The 17887-nt window shown below is 51.2% G+C and overlaps 1 protein-coding gene across 2 annotated transcripts; it reads left to right on the plus strand.

The window, feature by feature from the left end:
• Positions 1-220: 220 nt before the first annotated feature.
• Positions 221-17789, plus strand: LOC136937909 (zinc finger MIZ domain-containing protein 2-like). Of its 2 annotated transcripts, none has more exons than XM_067231059.1 (19): positions 221-607; positions 8111-8215; positions 9493-9607; positions 9799-9995; positions 10115-10292; positions 11007-11231; positions 11499-11783; positions 12733-12831; positions 12974-13151; positions 13280-13421; positions 13839-14049; positions 14212-14317; positions 14775-14932; positions 15182-15249; positions 15597-15665; positions 15930-16174; positions 16437-16603; positions 16737-16949; positions 17183-17789. In XM_067231059.1, the coding sequence occupies exons 2-19, from the start codon at positions 8166-8168 to the stop codon at positions 17288-17290; spliced, it is 2814 nt and encodes a 937-aa protein (XP_067087160.1). In that variant the 5' UTR covers positions 221-607; positions 8111-8165; the 3' UTR covers positions 17291-17789. The 2 variants fall into 2 exon arrangements, with proteins under 2 accessions (XP_067087160.1, XP_067087161.1); XM_067231060.1 differs by having other exon boundaries at positions 12733-12822.
• The last annotated feature ends 98 nt before the right edge of the window (positions 17790-17887 follow it).

Below are 17887 nucleotides of genomic sequence, written 5' to 3' on the forward strand. Positions count from 1 at the left end.
CAACCAGATCTACGGTTCCTGTGGAACCTAAATCCTTGATCTCATGAATAAATTACAGCAGTCCATTGTGCAACAGAGGGAGGCTGCTTGTGCGATTGCTGAACTGTGGTCGTGGTGGCGGCGTCTTCTGCTAACACACACAGGAGCTATTAGCTAGCCAGTCATCCAGCCAGAAGCAGAGTGGAACAGCCTAGACAAGAGAAGGCTTTCACCTCGTACAAGAGACAGACAAGCCAGTTAACGACCGTTTTATTGAAATTGTCTTCGAGGACACTGTTATACAGTATAGTACCATACTAAAGTAGCATGGTTATTACAATGCTTAGTACATGTTTATAGAATACTGTAATGGTACATACAAAGAGCTGCGAAAGGTTGAGAAAGCTAGCCAGCTAACGTTAGCTAGCTAGCTAATTTTAGCTCGCTGAACAAGAAGTTTCCAAGGTATCGAGATAATTGGACGTCTACTCAGCGACCCGTTTCGTCTGTGAAATTCCTTATTAATGAAACCGGACCACATTGACTTGAATACTGGTGTGTGTACACTCCTGTTGAGGGTCAAGACCGCTCACCAACGGATACCGACACCGGGCAGTTGGAGTTGAAGGTAAGCCTGGCAGGGCAGCGCCAGCAGTGACTCCGCTCGCATCATTCTATTGTCACAGACTCGCTTAACTAGCAAGCTGGCTAGGCTAACCCCGTTAGCTTGCCCGGCAGTTCCCAGTACCGCACCGCCACAGGGAATGTAGTCTAGTAGCCAACAAGCTAGCGAGACCAGCGTAAATTCCGGTTGACCAAATGGCTCGATCGTAGACTTAAATTAGTGGCAAACTGAGCTGTAGAAATACAAGTGTATACTTACTTGTAGGGGTAGCTAATTTATGAAATGATGGTATGTAGATAGACATTACTAGCTTATAAAATGTGCTTCCAGCTGCTTGTTTGATTAGCTTTCTAACACCAGCTAGCCTAGCAGACAGTTAGCTCGATCCTTTTGGAAGTGGAATGCTCACAAGGAATCCAAAATGTCCTGATGGTACAGTACGGTCAATGTTTGTGTGTGTGCGCGCGCGTGCCTGCTGTCCCGTAGGTGGAGCGCAACCAAGGAGTTTCTACAGGAACCGAGTGTACCTGAAGAGGCATGGTGACTGTGTATGAATCATAGTAACGTTGCCTCATTAAGTTCCAGTGGTTATTTTTTAACAAAGCAGTTTCTGTCTGGCATAACTTGCATAATAAAGCACCACTGTTCTCATTCGTCATAATTTAGGAACACCTTCGAGCTTAAAGACGCTAGCTAGCTAGCTACAAAAGTCCAAATGGACCCGACCGAAGAAACTTTTTTAGACCGAATGCTTCTTAAATGTTTCGCATATTAGCATCACAGACACCTAGATGTGGGGAAGGTATGTGTGTGCTTGGGAGGGCGTAGAGGGGACTGACTGACCTCACTGGGTTGTGGTCCATGTCCTGTGCGGGTGGGGGGTGGGGGGGCGTCCAGGCAGCTTGAGGGAATGCGTGAGAGGATCTCTGGCTCTATGACAGACTGAGATCGGGCTGGACTTTGAGGTCTGCAGTCAGCCAGTTGTGTCACGAACATAGTCTAGACCCCATGCCTTGCTGACGCCACAGAGCGGTTCAGGTCAGAACTGGAGAGACCGTAGCGGTCACATTATTGATTCTGTGACCGAGGCACTACCAGTGAGGATGTTGATTCAAGAGCAATCAGGTCCGAGGCTTATTTGAGTTCCTAGCTGCAGAGTTCTCCCTCCTTTACAGGAAGCCAGACCTGTGGGAGTGTTTTTCTCTCTCACTACTGTATGTTGATCAGGACTTGTAACCAGGAAGCTCTGGTTGCCTGTTGCTCTGTCTGTTTGCCAGCCGATGTGTTTGTTACCCAGTCAGATTGTTGTTGTTGAACTTTGTATCACAGCCTTGCCTGGTCCTTTCGGTAGGTTTGAAACATTAGTAGAACGATTGAGAATCAGTCACTCAGCCTCTGTTTTCCCAGGCACACGTGTATGCCCACCCTCTCTCTCTCTTTCTCTCTCTCTCTCTCTCTCTCTCTCTCTCTCTCTCTCTCTCTCTCTCTCTCTCTCTCTCTCTCTCTCTCTCTCTCTCTCTCTCTCTCTCTCTCTCTCTCTCTCTCTCTCTCTCTCTCTCTCTGTGTCTGTCTCTCTCTCTCTGTGTGTCTGTCTCTCTCTCTCTATCACTCTCTGTCTCTCTCTCAAACACACACAAGGTGGTACAGTGTGTCGCCAATAGTCGTTGGACGCTCCTCATGTTTACGAGTTGATTGTCCCCATGGTCTGATTAGCAGACAGTAAAAAAAGAGAAGAAACACAGTCTTCTGACAGGACTGGTTATAGCACAGCATTTATAACACAGTCGCAGCACAGTAGTGAAGAGAATCCACAGTTCAGATGTGATCTCAAATCACAGTCATTATTTAAAGGAAGCAAAAAGATCACATGGAAAGAATTTTTCTCTTTCACTCTCTCTCTCTCTCTCTCTCTCTCTCTCTCTCTCTCTCTCTCTCTCTCTCTCTCAAACACACACTGCTGCTGGATGATACATGTCCCTATTCCTCCTTCAGAAGAGAGGTGTCTTTGTGCAGTCTGAATGTGGAGTGACTGGCCGCATTGTTGATGGAGGAGCCTGTTCTTACAAGGCTCTGTGTATCAGAGGTGTGTGCATGCGCCAGATTGTGTCTGTGTGTTTTCGCCTGTGCAGCTGTGAACTGTGGGTGTCCGCATTTCTCTGTGTGTGTGTGTCTGTATCGGTGTTCGTGCATTAACAGTGTTTGTGTGTCCTGTCTGTGGAGATCTGCACGCCCGTCAGTCTGTTCTCAAGCTGTTTATTCACCTCAAACCAGAAAGAGCCAGTGGCACTTTGATGGGAAAGTCACGTTGCAGCACTGAGGGAACCAGAGGGGAAGGGAGGGAGGAAGGGAGGGAGGGAGGAAGGGAGGGGGGGGGGGAGGGAAAGGGATTGTAATGACAGGACAGCAGCAAAAAGGGCTCTGTCGCGTGGCTGTCAGCATCTCCACACAGTCTTGTGGAATACCGTGCAGATCCATCCATCCATCCTCCTTAGCTTATAGTAATTATATCATAATTGCATCGGTCCCAGCAAAGCATGCCATCCATTACGTACATTAAGTGACGGAAGGAGACATTGTGGCTGTGTTGGCACAGGGCCCAGGTCTATATTATGAAAGTGAGCTACATTGTCAGGCTGCTCTCATGTTCCTCTGTTAGGTTTAGCTTCCCGCGGGAGGGGCAGCTGTGGTTTGGGGGTTGATGTGGGGGGTATTTGTGGTTTTTGGGGGCTGATGCTGAGGGAAGTTATGGTTTGGGGGGCTGATGTGGGGGGGCAGTTGTGATATTGGTGCAGTTTGCTCTGATAGGGGTTAGAGGGGTTGTGATTGGCTGTGATGGTCCCGCCCACGTGTCTCAGAATGTCAGCCATGATGACTATGTGGTGTCCATGTTTCTCACCCATGACAGAGCAACATCCAGCCATGTTTAGCATCAATGAGGCTGTCTCACCGATAGCTACTGAGTTAAGGAAAGGCTTTTGTGTTCCGGCTGTTTGCTTGTGCTGTACTGCATGGTAGGATTCAGAGAGAGAGAGAGGTCAGAAGAGTTCAGTTTGAGTCACGTCAGAATGAGGGTTGCCTCTTAGCTTTCCTGGGGAGCCAGCTGTACAATGTGCTGCCTAAATGAAATGTGAGTGTTTCCAGGGAAGGTAGTAGTGTGTCACAAACACAGCTGTTAGATGTTCAGCTGGCCTCTCCTCACCTCTGGGTGGCTAGGTGAGGGCATTTCATTTAGTCCACCAAGCTGGCTGGCCTGTTTAGCCTGTTACAGCCTGAGCTTATGGAAAGCAGATCTCAGATCATGCAAATAGAATCCTCTCTGTTAGCTCAGTTAAGCCAGGCAAGGCTGTTTGCATGGAGGCGAGTCCTACTTCTGCTTGAGTCAGGTAAGGAGACACACTGAGGTAGGAGGGCAGCCCCGGTTTATGTGGGGCCGTAATTCTCCAACCCTGCTCAAGTCAGGGTGGGTGGGAGTAGTATTGTTTCTGTTTTTGACCTCTGACCCCTGCCATTCACTCTGCGCTCCACCCCACCGATTTCAATGAGGTGCTCTGCTGCTCTGTGGCAGTAGAGCTTGAGGGCTCACCAAGGTGGCCACTGGAGGCGATACAACCAGTTGTTTGAGTACTGTACCTTTTGTATCTGTGTGTGTGTGTGCACAGTGCGTGTGTGTGTGTGTGTACTATACGAGAGACACACACCACATCTGTGTTTGTTTTTTCTGAAGTGTGTGTGCGAGGCGAGCGTGTGTTGTTGTCTGACACCGTAGTGATGTTCAGGAATGTGTAATTCCCCCCTCCCTTCCTTCTCCTTCCCCTCTGTACTCAGCCCTCCACCCTCTTCTGTTCGCTGACCCCCCCCCTGCCCCTCTCCCCCCCTTTCCATTCTCTCAGCCACTCCTCAAACAACCCTGGGGGTGGGGGAGGGCCTGGCAGGGTCATGTGACCCTGGCCATTTGGTTGAAAAAGTGGCAGGGTTTGCAGTTAAACTCTGAGGGACTGTGGACATGAAATAGCCGGTCCTTGTGCTGATTACTAGACAGGCCAATCAATTGGGACTATTTGGTCAAGTTAGAATAGACTGCTTTCTGGTTCGGTAATCTGCGTATCTGGGAATACAGGTGTGTTAAAAAGGTAAGACAGTTAACTCAGTCGAAATGACTGTTTCGTCCAGGCGTGAAAAAAACTTTTATCTTCACTCCTGTTCAGTCGCTTCTTTGGAGTATGGGTCCAAAGTTCCGTTGATGGTCTGGTCTGGTGTGTTACTGTTGATGGTCTGGTGTGTTACTGTTGATGGTCTGGTGTGTTACTGTTGATGGTCTGGTATGGTCTGGTGTGATACTGTTGATGGTCTGGTCTGGTGTGTTACTGTTGATGGTCTGGTCTGGTGTGATACTGTTGATGGTCTGGTCTGGTGTGTTACTGTTGATGGTCTGGTCTGGTGTGTTACTGTTGATGGTCTGGTGTGTTACTGTTGATGGTCTGGTCTGGTGTGTTACTGTTGATGGTCTGGTCTGGTCTGGTGTGTTACTGTTGATGGTCTGGTCTGGTGTGTTACTGTTGATGGTCTGGTCTGGTGTGTTACTGTTGATGGTCTGGTCTGGTGTGTTACTGTTGATGGTCTGGTCTGGTGTGTTACTGTTGATGGTCTGGTCTGGTGTGTTACTGTTGATGGTCTGGTCTGGTGTGTTACTGTTGATGGTCTGGTGTGTTACTGTTGATGGTCTGGTCTGGTCTGGTGTGCTACTGGGGTCAGGGTCTGTTCAGGCAGGGCTGTGCAGAAACCTTCCAGGATCGTCGACCCAATTGTCCGCTCTCCCTGGTTCTGGTCTTCCCCCTCCATGGACATGAGAGAGGAAAGGACCCTCACACGGTCAGTCCTGGGTAGCCCCCCGGGGCTGTTGTGTTAGCCAGATCAAGTGTTGGACGGCTGGACGACCCTTAAGAAGTCCATAAGACATGGAATGGGTGTCATGTTGTGTGTCTGCGTGTGTGCTCTGAGGGGGACTGAGAAGGACGGTGTGGACGGTGACACGATGGAGGAAGGGAAGGGACAAGATGATAGAGTTTGTTTAGGAGGTGTCACCAATCAGAGCCAAGCCACCCCCACCCCCAACACACACACACACCCCTTTGGCCTGGCTTGCACCATACTCACTAGCAGGTTTCTATTGTAAGCTACTGTGTGTGAGGGTGGGGGGTCTAGATTAAAATGGCAGTCTTTTCACAAGCAAACCACTCTTTAACCTGCTCACCGGTTTGAAGCTCTACTGCCTCACCCACACAGTTCTGGAGAGGCAAGAATAAGGAAGAGAGAGTTGGGGAACAGGGAGTGAAATTGTAGTGGAGAAACTCCTGGAAGATATTGGGGGAGTTAATGTGGGAGAGATGGAGATTTAGAGTTGGAGAGGGAGTGGATGATTGAAAGAGGCCCGGAGAAGAGGAGGGCAAAAACACTGGAGAGGAACCAGGGAACATGTTGATGTGTTCATTCCAGGACAGGAACAGTCTGTGCTGCTGGAGCAGTGTCTCTCTCCTTTCTCTCTGTTTCTCTCTCCTAATCTCTCTCTGTCTGTCTCTCTCTCTCCTCACTCCCCCTCTCTCTGGGTCTCCTGGTCTGCCTCTCTCTCAGCTCTCTGTGTCCTCTGCACTGCCTCTCCCCAGCTCTCTTTCCCAGACCTTACATCTGTGATGGAGGCCGTCCATTCAGGGGTCGGAGGTCATCACTTTCCACCAGGGCAAGCACAGACACCGAGCGTGTCTGAGAAACTAGAATTTACGACTCAGCCAACCCTTCTTAGGCCCTTATGATGGGTTTTGAGTGTTTGTGGCACTGATGAAGCATTTCGACTCCAGGCATCTACGGCACATACAGCTGTGTGAGGGTTTGAGCAAAGAGAGTCTTTATCAGACATAAGAGCAGACCATGAATCTATCCTATGCTGATATACCATCTATATCCACTAATAGGCCAGTATTCACGACCCCAACTGCTCCCCAGAAACAGCTGGTCCCCCATCGCTGGTAGACTGGGATGAGGCCCCGTCTGGGCAGCGTGTGGGGTAGTCTGCTGGTCAAGCACCAGATGCTCAGACTCCGGAGTCAATCAGAGAACGTTTTGCAGCTGGGTGGAAGTACTGACAATTTGAGCCAGAGACCGGATGACAAAGGAGATGGCGAGCTGAAGTCGTCATGTTTAGTGCACCAGTTGTTCTCGGGGAGCTTGTGTGTTCCCCTTACATCCAGACTGAGTTGAGGTTCACTTATATAGGCTGTAACATGAGGAAATACATGTGTTTCTCTCCTTCCTTCCCTCCCTCCCTCCGTCTGTCTGTCTCCCTTCATTATCCTTGGAGGTGTCCTTCTCTCTCCCCTAAACACCACTTCCTCCGTCACCCCCTCCCTCCCTCTCTTATTTCCCTCCTCGGCTCTCCTCCCTCCGTCTCTCCCTCTTGTTCAAGCTGGAGGCTGTCTGACCTACATCTAGCAACCACAGAGTGACAAGGGTGGGGGGAGGAGGAGGGGGGATGAAGGGAGGAGGGGGAGGGAAGCGATAGAAGGGCCAATGATGTTGGTGACAAATTAGCATGTCAGTCAGTGTCGCTCGTCCTGAAGCTGTAAAAGGATAAAAGGGGGGGATGGGAGGTGGAGGACGAGCGGAGGGGGAAGGAGGGGGAAGAGGGAGGATGAAGGGATGGAAGGAAAAGGGAAAAGAGGAGGAGGGGAAAAGGAGATGGAAAGAGAGGGAGGGAGGATGCTACAGCCCTGTGAACAAAGGTCCCTAGAGGCTAATTAACCTCATCATTCTAGAACATCTTCACCAGTGATGGCACTCTGACTGTGTGGGTGTCTGTGTGCGTGTGCCCACACTTCTGTGTGTGTGGAGAGGCATCCACAGCCTCTAGTCACCTATCTCTCTCGGCCTATCTCCATCTCTTTCTCAATTTCATTTTTTTTCACCTTATTTTCCGCTCTGTCTATTTATATCCCAGAGCTGTTCTCGGGAGAGAGAAATCTGTTGCTGGAGCCACTACAACACAAGGCATTTAGCAACCTGAGCACTGACTGCATCTAAGGCTTTCCATCTTCCTCTCTCCCTCCCTCCATCTCTCTCTATCTTCCTGCCTCTCTCTCTCCCTCTATCCCTCCCTCTCTCTCTCCCTCTCTCGCTTGCTCGCTCTCTCTCTCTCCCTCTCTCACTCCCTCCATACTATTTCTCCATCTTCTCCTGTCTCCCTCTGTCTCTAACACATCAGGCAGTGCTAAATTGATGTCATTTACACTTTCTGTAGCGTTCAATCTCGAAAAAACGAATGGTATCACCACGTCCTCCTGACCTCTCCTCTAAGGCTGACAGTGTGTGTGTGTGTGTGTAGATACTGCTGGGAGACAGGGGCATCCTGTGGTGCAGTGCCTGCCCTTCTTATCTCGCCCGTGTGTTGCTTACTATGGGCCAGATGACATGTTGCGACACATCTGTGACACGTGTGTGTGTGTGTGTTCTCTCCAGGCTGCCTGCTGTTTAAGGAGTTTTGGGGCTCCCTGTTGACCCCAACGCACCTCCGATGAACCCCATCAACTCCATGAAACCTGGCCTGGCCCCCAACCCACACAGGTACAGAGCTCACCTGTCTCTCACCACACTGCACCCCACACTCCAGCTCCACACCAGCCACTACACACTAAACCCCAGGGTTTGCCCTAACCTCAAGGGAGGGAGGGAGGGAGGGAGGGGGTGAGGGAGGGAGGGAGGGAGCAGGTGGATGTGGGAGGGAACAGAAGGTGATAACAGTGACTGGTTGTTCTCAGAAGTAGGTGGATGATCTTCTGTATTAGCATCTTAGTGGAGGCATCTGGATAACTGCACATGAAGAGGTGGCCAGTCTGCTAGATGTAGCTGGACTCACACTGTGTGTGTGTGTGTGTGTGTGATCACAGATAATTCTCTGTATGTGTGTGTGTGTGTATGATCACAGATCTATCTGCGAGTGTGTGTGTGTGCGCTCGTGTTTGCGTGTCTGTCACCTGACTGTCAGCCCCCCCGGAGATATCCGTCACAGTCACGGAAGATTGAGTGTCTTAGCGTCACACAGACAGGACTGCTTTTGCTGGTGAAGGACATCGTTCAGCTTGTTTCACCGTCTGTCTGCTTCTCTGGAGGAAGTGGCCAGCCTCTGTCCCGTTCACATCCTCACCCTGGACGAACGCAGGTCAGGTCAGGTGTGGATGAACCCAGGTCAGGTCAGGTGGGGCTGCGATGGGAAGAAGACTCAGCGTTTCAAGGTCAAGCTCAACCAGAAGCTCAACCTCATTGAAGACCAGCTGACATACCCATAGTCCTGTCGTCTTCAAGCACGGAGCCACGCGCACACGCTTTGGCACGCGCACACACACGCTCTGGCACACGCACACTCTCTCATCCTCCTCCTGCTGCCTCCCCAAACCCGTATCCAAGTGACAGCGTTGTTTCCATGGCGACGCAGTGCGGCGGTGTTTTGCGAGCTTGCGTTCGGGAGACGAGACAAAGGCAGGGAACGCGCGTGTGTGTGTGTGCGGCACGGTGGATGCCTGGTCTGAACACACGTGAGGTCTGTCTGAACACGGCAGACATGTGACCCAGGGTCGGGTCGGTCAGGCTCCTACATACAGAACCAGTTTAGCTAATCTGTCCCTACAGTACTGAGTCCCTGCGGTACTGTGACCACGGCAACACAGCCCCACTGGCTCAAGGCAAGAGGCTTGTTGACCCCATGTATTACTCTTCCCACTCTGCCTTGCTGTCTGATCCAGGAAATGAGCTGGACAGGCTGTAGTAGAGTTTCCCCACTGAGGTCTCCTCCTGGATTCCTCCTTCTCTCCAATTCCTCAATTCTAAATCCTCTCCTCCTCCAGTGACGGCTCCTACTCCTATGACCCCTCGAACTGGCAGCAGGGGACCAATCAGCCGGCTGGATCCCTTTCGGTGGTAACCACTGTCTGGGGTGTGACCAATCCCTCGCCCAGCCAGGTACATGGCCGTTACGACGTGTTGCTGATTAACAATTAAAAAAAAAAAATATATATATATATATATGGATTTAAAAAAAAGATGAACAAAAAAAAGTTATGAGAATGAGTTCACTCAAGGATATCTGAATGAAAGCTAATATTGTTTCTCTCTCTCCCTTCCTCACCCACCCTCCCTCCCTCCTCCCCCAGGGTCTGGGTGCTCCAATGGGTCCGGGGGGTAACTCTGGCGGGGGCCACATGATGGGCCCTGGGGGCGGTCCCGGTATGGGAGGCGGGGGCTTCATGGGGCAGCAGGGCTACCCGGAGCCCAACAAGGGCTACATGCAGCAGGGCATGTACGGACGCGCACAGGGGGGATACCCTCCAGGACCGGGCTACGGCGGGAGGTAAGACGTTCCCGTGGGAACGAGGGGGGGTATTTCTGGGGGGGTTGGATGACTGTTTACTGACAGATCCTCTGTGTGTGTGTGTGTGTGTTGACGCTGTCTCTTTACCCGGTCCTCAGCTACCCCAACAACGGTGGAGGAAACATGGGACAGCACGGCGTCCGGCCCCCCACGGACTTCACCCAGGCGGCCACGGCGGCAGCTGTTGCCGCGGCAGCCGCCACGGCGACCGCCACCGCCACGGCAACGGTGGCGGCCATTCAGGAGAAGCAGAACCAGGAGATGAACTACGGCCAGGTACAGACCCAGGATCAGATCTGCTCTACGCATGCTCATCCTGGCCACTAGATGTGGCTCATCCTGGCCACTAGATGTGGCCAGGATGAGCCACATCTAGTGGCCAACATGTATAGGATTGACCCCAGGTCAGGGTTTAGGAACAGCGTGTTCCTGGTCGAGTGATACACTTTCTCCGTCTGTCACTTTCGCATGGCCAAGCAGGAACTCCTGCCAGTCACGTTCAAACTTGTTTACAATGCATCCTTCCCTCCTATCTTCCTTTGAGAAGTGACTGAACTGATATAACTGGATTAGGGTCAGCTCTGCAGAACAACACATGCCCCGAACGATCAAATCATTTTGCTATTTCCTCAAGGAATAGATGAAGCATTTTTTCTAAATATCTAGCTGACGGGTCATTGGTTGAAGGTCACGGCTGTCTGGATAAAGACAAACTTGTCTGATCTGTTGTTGTTCTGTTGTTCCATGAATCATGGCACCAAAATGGTTGCCTTTGTGTTGTGGGGAACTACTGCACCCCCTGTTGGCTTTCGATGGTCGTGACACGTTCAACAAAGTAACACTGCTCCAAGCAGCACAGCTGTGCTCTTAATAAATAGTCTGTTAAATATATTACAGCCACTTTAGCGTACATTTGATGATGCATTCGAGACTGTTTATTGTCCTTACAAACCCCAATCGAATTATCTTTATTGTTCGTCTCGTGTGCAGATGAGAGAAGCAGCGGCCTACAACAACCAGTTCCTGTCACACTCTGGCCCCCGCGGGCCCCCCAACATGCCCCCCTCGGGCATGGGCCCTGCCCGGCCCTCCTCCATGGGGCCCATGTACGCCCCCCAGGGCCAGAGGATGCCCCAGCACCCCGGCTACCCTCCTGGGGCCCAGCAGGCCCAGCTCCGCCCCCCCCAGGGGCTCAAACGACCGTACAACCCCGAGGTAACTTCCCTTATGCTAAGCTCAGTTGATCCTTTAGATAACATTTTCATTTGACCTGAAGACATTTTAAGTCATTTGTTGGTTTTATTGTACATTTGCTGCGAAGCTAAAAGTATATTCCACGTTTGTGATTTATCGTTGATAAAAAAAAGAGTTCACTCGTGGCTGTTCCCATTGTCCTCTCCTGCGACTTCCTCTCCTCCCTTTCCCACGCCCTGACTCCCTCTCTATCTTTCCCTCCCTCTGTCTCCCTCTTCCCCTCTTCAGGGCTTTCCCAGCCAGCAGTATGGACCAGGCATGGCCGGCCCAGGTCAGGGTCAGGTTCCGGGCTACCCAGGCCAGCCCATGCAGTACCACGGACCTGGCCCCCAGCGCTCGGCCACCTCCCCTTCCTACCAGAACCACAAGATGCCCATGCAGCAACCGGGCATGCAACAGCAGGGCATGCAACAGCAGGGCATGCAACAGCAGGGCATGCAACAGCAGGCCATGCAGCAGCAAGGCATGGGCCAGTACCCCCCCGGACCTGCCAACCCTGGGCAGTACTACAAGGTAGGCTGTCAGGAACACTGCTTTCCGCCTGATCCTGTCTTGAGCTGGCTTGGTAGCCTGTCTCTCTAACACTGTCTCTCTAACACTGTCTCTCTAACACTGTCTCTCTAACAGTCTCTCTAACACTGTCTCTCTAACACTGTCTCTCTAACACTGTCTCTCTAACACTGTCTCTCTAACAGTCTCTCTAACACTGTCTCTCTAACAGTCTCTCTAACACTGTCTCTCTAACACTGTCTCTTACACTGTCTCTCTAACACTGTCTCTCTAACAATCTCTCTAACTCTGTCTCTCTAACACTGTCTCTCTAACAGTCTCTCTAACAGTCTCTCTAACATGATACACTCTGCATCATGGGGCCTTTGTACACCGTAGGGGTTGTTCAGAAATACAGCCATACAGAAATACAGTTAGTATGGATGGAATTCTACTCATAACCCTTTAGCTGGGGTTCTTTCATGCCACTCAGTTCTCCCTGCCTGCTTGTTGACTGAAAGGAGCTGGAGGCTCAGGAGAGATTGATATTCTTACACTCAAGGACATTGGCAGACAGACAGCGTGGGCCTCTCACCATCATATGTTCAAATGTAAACATGGCTGGGCCTGTCGCGTGTGGTTGGCTAGTGGACTTTAGCCTCTTCCTTCAGGGAGGGTCAGAGGGACTGTCTCTGCTGTTCTCACACACTTCCCGGTAAACATCACCTGGCTGCATGGCCTCGTAAATCTGGAGTCCGAAGTTCAAATCTGTGTTTGTGTGTGTGTGGTAGCTGAGGTGTGGGGAGTAAATACACACTGTTCCTTGAGTCTGACCACCCAAGATACTGTTGGAACGACTCACTTCCTATCCCTGCTCTTCCACTGTTCTTTCTATATACAACATTTGTATGTTGCTTTGGATAAAAACTTCAGCTAAATTCATAAAATACTAAATGTGTGTGTGTGTCTCCAGTCTGAGCAGTTCAACGGGCAGGGGGGTACGTTGAACGTCCTGACCGCAGGGGGCCCTGGAGGAAACTACAACTCCTTCAGCCAGACCAACGTGAGTGGGGTGAGACCTACAACTGAGGCCGTATTCATCCACAGCAGTTTCTAATGCCTAAGCTCACCTGTGGTACTATGCACATGCCAAGTGTTCTGCGTCAGGATGTTTACCAATTTAACTCTGGTTGGTCTCTTTCTCTCTCTCTCAGCCTGGAAGGGGGATGCCTGGCTACCCCAGCTCCCCTCTCCCGGGTAACCCCACCCCCCCCATTACCCCCGGGAGCTCCATGCCCCCCCCCTACATGTCCCCCGGCCAGGATGTCAAGCCCTCCTTCCTTCCAGACATCAAGCCCAACATGGCGAATCTTCCCCCGCCTCCGCCGACAGGTACACACACACCCACGCACACAGAAACACACACGTGACAAACACACAGAGAGTTCTTTAACTAGAGCTGGACACAGTGACTCACCATCTCTCCCCTCACTTCTCCCCTCACTTCCTGGTTCCTTCAGGTAACCCTAGTGACGACCTGCGGCTGACCTTCCCTGTGCGTGACGGTGTGGTTTTGGAACCATTCCGTCTGGAACACAACCTGGCGGTCTCCAATCATGTCTTCCAGCTCCGAGACTCCGTCTACAAGACCCTCATGATGAGGTCAGAGCCCAGCCATCTGCCCTGTTACCACGGCTACCTACATTTACATTTAGTCATTTAGCAGACGCTCTTATCCAGAGCGACTTACAGTAAGTACAGGGACATTCCCCCGAGGCAAGTAGGGTGAAGTGCCTTGCCCAAGGACACAACGTCAGTTGGCATGACCGGGAATCGAACTGGCAACCTTCGGATTACTAGTCCGACTCCCTCACCGCTCAGCCACCTGACTCCCATTTCTTCTCAAACTGGTGTTCTATCAATAAGATTCATTATACTGTATAGTCCAAACAAGTCAAGTCAGGTACAAGACTGTTAGTTTAGAGGCACGATTTTGATACCGTTCTGGAGATGATCTAAATGAAGCAAATAAAAACAAATAATTATGAATATGAAAATATAAATAAAATCCCTTGACAGGCCTGACTTGGAGCTGCAGTTTAAGTGCTACCACCACGAGGACCGGCAGATGAACACCAACTGGCCGGCGTCGGTGCAGGTTAGCGTAAATGCCACGCCCCTCACCATCGAGCGGGGCGACAACAAGACGTCCCACAAGCCCCTGTACCTGAAGCAGGTGTGCCAGCCTGGACGCAACACCATCCAGATCACCGTCACCGCATGCTGCTGCGTGAGTACACACACACACACACAGGTACACACACACACACAGGTACACACACACAGGTACACACACACACAGGTACACAGTCAGAGGTACACAAGAACAGGCGGATGTATCCTGACAGTGTGTGATTCCCGTTGTGTTGATGGCCTCTCTGTCTCTCTGCAGTCCCACCTGTTTGTGCTCCAGCTGGTCCACCGGCCGTCTGTGCGCTCCGTGCTGCAGGGCCTCATGAAGAAGAGGCTGCTGCCGGCAGAGCACTGTGTCACCAAGAGTGAGTATCAGCATCAGCACACGGAGAACAGGGTCGGAGAGTGGAAGACATGAACGCCTCCTCTCTCTGTCTCTCTCTCTCTCTCTCTCTCTGGCCTGTGAAGGGGCTGCAGACGTTGTCTTCTTCTCATTTTCTTCTACATTCCTTCTCTCTCTTGATCTGACTAATCTAATCTGTATGTCTCTCCCTCTCTCTCTCCCCCTCTCCCTCCCTCTCTCTCCCCTTCTCTCTCCCCCTCCCTGTCTCTCCCTCTCTCTCTCCCCCTCTCCCTCCCTCTCTCTCCCCTTCTCTCTCCCCCTCCCTGTCTCTCCCTCTCTCTCTCCCCCTCTCTCTCTTCCCCTCTCTCCCTCCCTCTCTCTCTCTCTCTCTCTCTCTCTCCCTCTCCCACTCTCTCCCCCTCCCCCTCTCTCTCCCCCTCTCCTTCCACCTCTCTCTCTCTCTCTCTCTCTCTGTGTAGTCAAGCGTAACTTCAGCAGTGGGACCATCCCGGGGACTCCGGGTCTGAACGGGGAGGACGGCGTGGAGCAGACCGGCATCAGGGTCTCCCTCAAATGTCCAATCACCTTCCGGCGCATCCAACTGCCTGCCCGGGGCCACGACTGCAGACACATACAGGTAAGGACCAGAATCCTGCAGAACTAGAGGTCGCAGGTTCAAATTCCACCTCCCTTCCCTTGAACGTCACTTTGGATAAAAGTGTCTGCTAAATAAAGGCATTATCTGTCTACTACTGTAGACTACTGTGTGACTGTCAACTACCCTGGGACCGCTATCTGCTCAGTGACTATAGTAGTACGATAGAGTAACTACTCTGTAGTGTTATTTGAGTATCCACATGTTAACTCCCTCTTCTCTCTCCTCTAGTGTTTTGACCTGGAGTCGTACCTGCAGCTCAACTGTGAGAGAGGAACCTGGCGCTGTCCTGTGTGCAAGTAAGTGTCAGCCCCCTCTAGAGAGCCCCCTCGAGAGAGCCCCCTCGAGAGAGCCCCCTCGAGAGAGCCCCCTCTAGAGAGAGCGAGAGAGAGAGAGAGAGAGAGAGCCCCCTCGGGGGAGAACTCCCTTGAGAGAGAGCGAGAGAGCCCCTTCTAGAGAGCCACCTCTAGAGAGCCCCCTTGGGGGAGAGCCCCCTCGAGAGAGCCCCCTCGAGGGAGAGCCCTCTCGAGGGAGAGCCCTCGAGGGAGAGCCCCCTCGAGAGAGCCCGGTTTGAGCTCGAGCAAAGCCTTTTCCAAGGGAGTTGTTCTGCAGCATGAATATGACCGTGTGTCATCTTCCCTTGCAGCAAGACAGCTCTGCTGGAGGGTCTGGAGGTGGATCAGTACATGCTGGGAATCCTCGTCTACATCCAGAAGTAAGAACTCCTCTTTTCCATCTGGGCTCTGATGACCGGTGTGACAGCACCATGTGTTGTTTTGTTCTTAGTAAACAGTCCCTGAGCTTTCAAAGCGGGATCAGAGAAAAGGCAATCCCTGATTATGATCAAATACCTTTGGAACAAAACTGGTGTTCTACATAGCAAATAATGTTCTGCCAGCAAAAAATAAAACATGTATAATAGACACATTTTCTATCTAACGCTCACTTCCTCCCAACCCCACTCCTCACATCCTGGCAGCTCTGACTATGAGGAGATCACCATTGACCCGGTGTGCAGCTGGAAGCCAGTTCCTGTCAAACCGGACCTACACATCAAAGAGGAACCGGACGGACCGGGTCTGAAGCGCTGCCGCACCCTGAGCCCCAGTCACATGATCCTGCCCAACGTCATGGAGATGATCGCCTCCCTCGGTCCTGGCTCCTCGCCGTACCCCTCCATGCCATCAGGGGGCAACAGCTGCACCCCTGACTACCCCAGCCAAGGTAGGGTAATGACCCAAACTACCCCAGCCAAGCTATAGTTAACTACCCCTCCCACGATAATCTGCTTTAGTCAAGGTGGCCCCCCAAGCCAAAAGCCGATCTCAAAACAGTAATTTACGGATGTAGCCCTACTGTGATAATGCTTGTAAAAAGAGCAATACAAACAAGATTTGGTTTGAGGTTTAAACTAACAAGTCTACACACACATATTTGTTGTCCTCCCTCCTGCATGGGTTATAAGTGTTTGTCTGTAACCACACAGGACCAGGGTACTCCAACCAGTCAGGTTTCTCGGACTTCTCTAACGCTCCCGGGACCCCCAATGTGGGAGAATTCTCCTCTGGCCCACCGCCTCTCTCCTACCAGTCAGACCTTCCCAGCGGTCTCCTCACCCCAGACAAACCTTCAGGACACCCAATGTCCGGCCAGGTACAGTCCCTCTGGTCACTACCCCTCCCTTGGAACTCAACACCTAACACTGGCGGGTCTAAATAGTCCCCTTCGCCTCACTGTGGTCCCAGTTAGCTTCAGGATGTTGACCGCTCTCTTCTCCTGTCTCCAGATGTCTCATCCTGGACGTCTAGACTCCTCCCACTCCTCGCTCCCTCCTCAGCAACAGCAGCACCACGGTCTCCATGGAAACTCCCACATGGGCGGTGGCGGGGGTCCAATGATGCAGCAACGCAACCTGCCTTCCCAGAATCCCCGGCTACACACAGACAACTTCAGCCTGGGAGGCCCGCCCGGTTCTGACGTTCCAGAACCTTCTCTGGACGTGAGTGAGAGTTCTAGTTCTAGATCTCTGTGTTTTGTTGTGTTGTATTATTACTCTCATTGGTCAGCTATAAAGCCCATTCTACTGTTACTCTACTGTTGTCAACATCCACAGACATCTCCTTACACTCAACTTCCATTTTAAGATCAAGGGTTTCCGGTTGGTCTGTAGCGTATAGGCGATAAATCGTTTGATCCGAGGCACCAAGTCACTCGTACTCCTGTCCTCCACAGCTGCTCCCGGAGTTGACCAACCCAGACGAGCTGCTGTCCTACCTGGGCCCTCCCGATCTGCCCAACAACAACAACGACGACCTGCTCTCGCTCTTCGAGAACAACTGAAGCCTCCTGAGTGTTCGGCCTCCTCAATATTCCCCGTCACTCAACTTTAGATACACACCTAACCAACCAATCGCAGGGGTTGAAAAGACTCCCTGTCGTTTAAGAACACCCCCTGAGCCAATTGCGGCTAACGAGGTTGTGGGGAGGGGGGGGGGGGGGGGACTTTTAAATATGAGAATCTTTGTTTGATGTCATTTGTCTGACTATGAACTATGGTAACATATTTTATTGTTTTATATCTATCTGTAAACTATTGCCTCGTCCAATCCCTTATCGCTACCTTTCTCTTGGTGAAGGGTCATGTTTTACTGTCATGGCTGCATTTTAGAAGGTCTATTGTGTGTCATCTGAAGGGATTATCAAGATGTCTGTAAATTAAAAGTCCATACGGTTGTGATAAGTTTATTTCCAGCTGCATTAGTTGGGTTTGAAAATGTCCATCACATTATGATTAAATAATTTAGACCTTTTTAATTTAATAAATGGAACATGAACAGAGGCGGATGATGACTTCGTTTTTCTTGAAGAAAAAACGGTAAACGTCAATTATGTCCTTCATCGACATAAATATAATTAAAATCACTACGCTAAATACAT

This window comes from Osmerus mordax, chromosome 28 (genome assembly GCF_038355195.1).
Source record: "Osmerus mordax isolate fOsmMor3 chromosome 28, fOsmMor3.pri, whole genome shotgun sequence".
NCBI lineage: Eukaryota > Metazoa > Chordata > Actinopteri > Osmeriformes > Osmeridae > Osmerus > Osmerus mordax.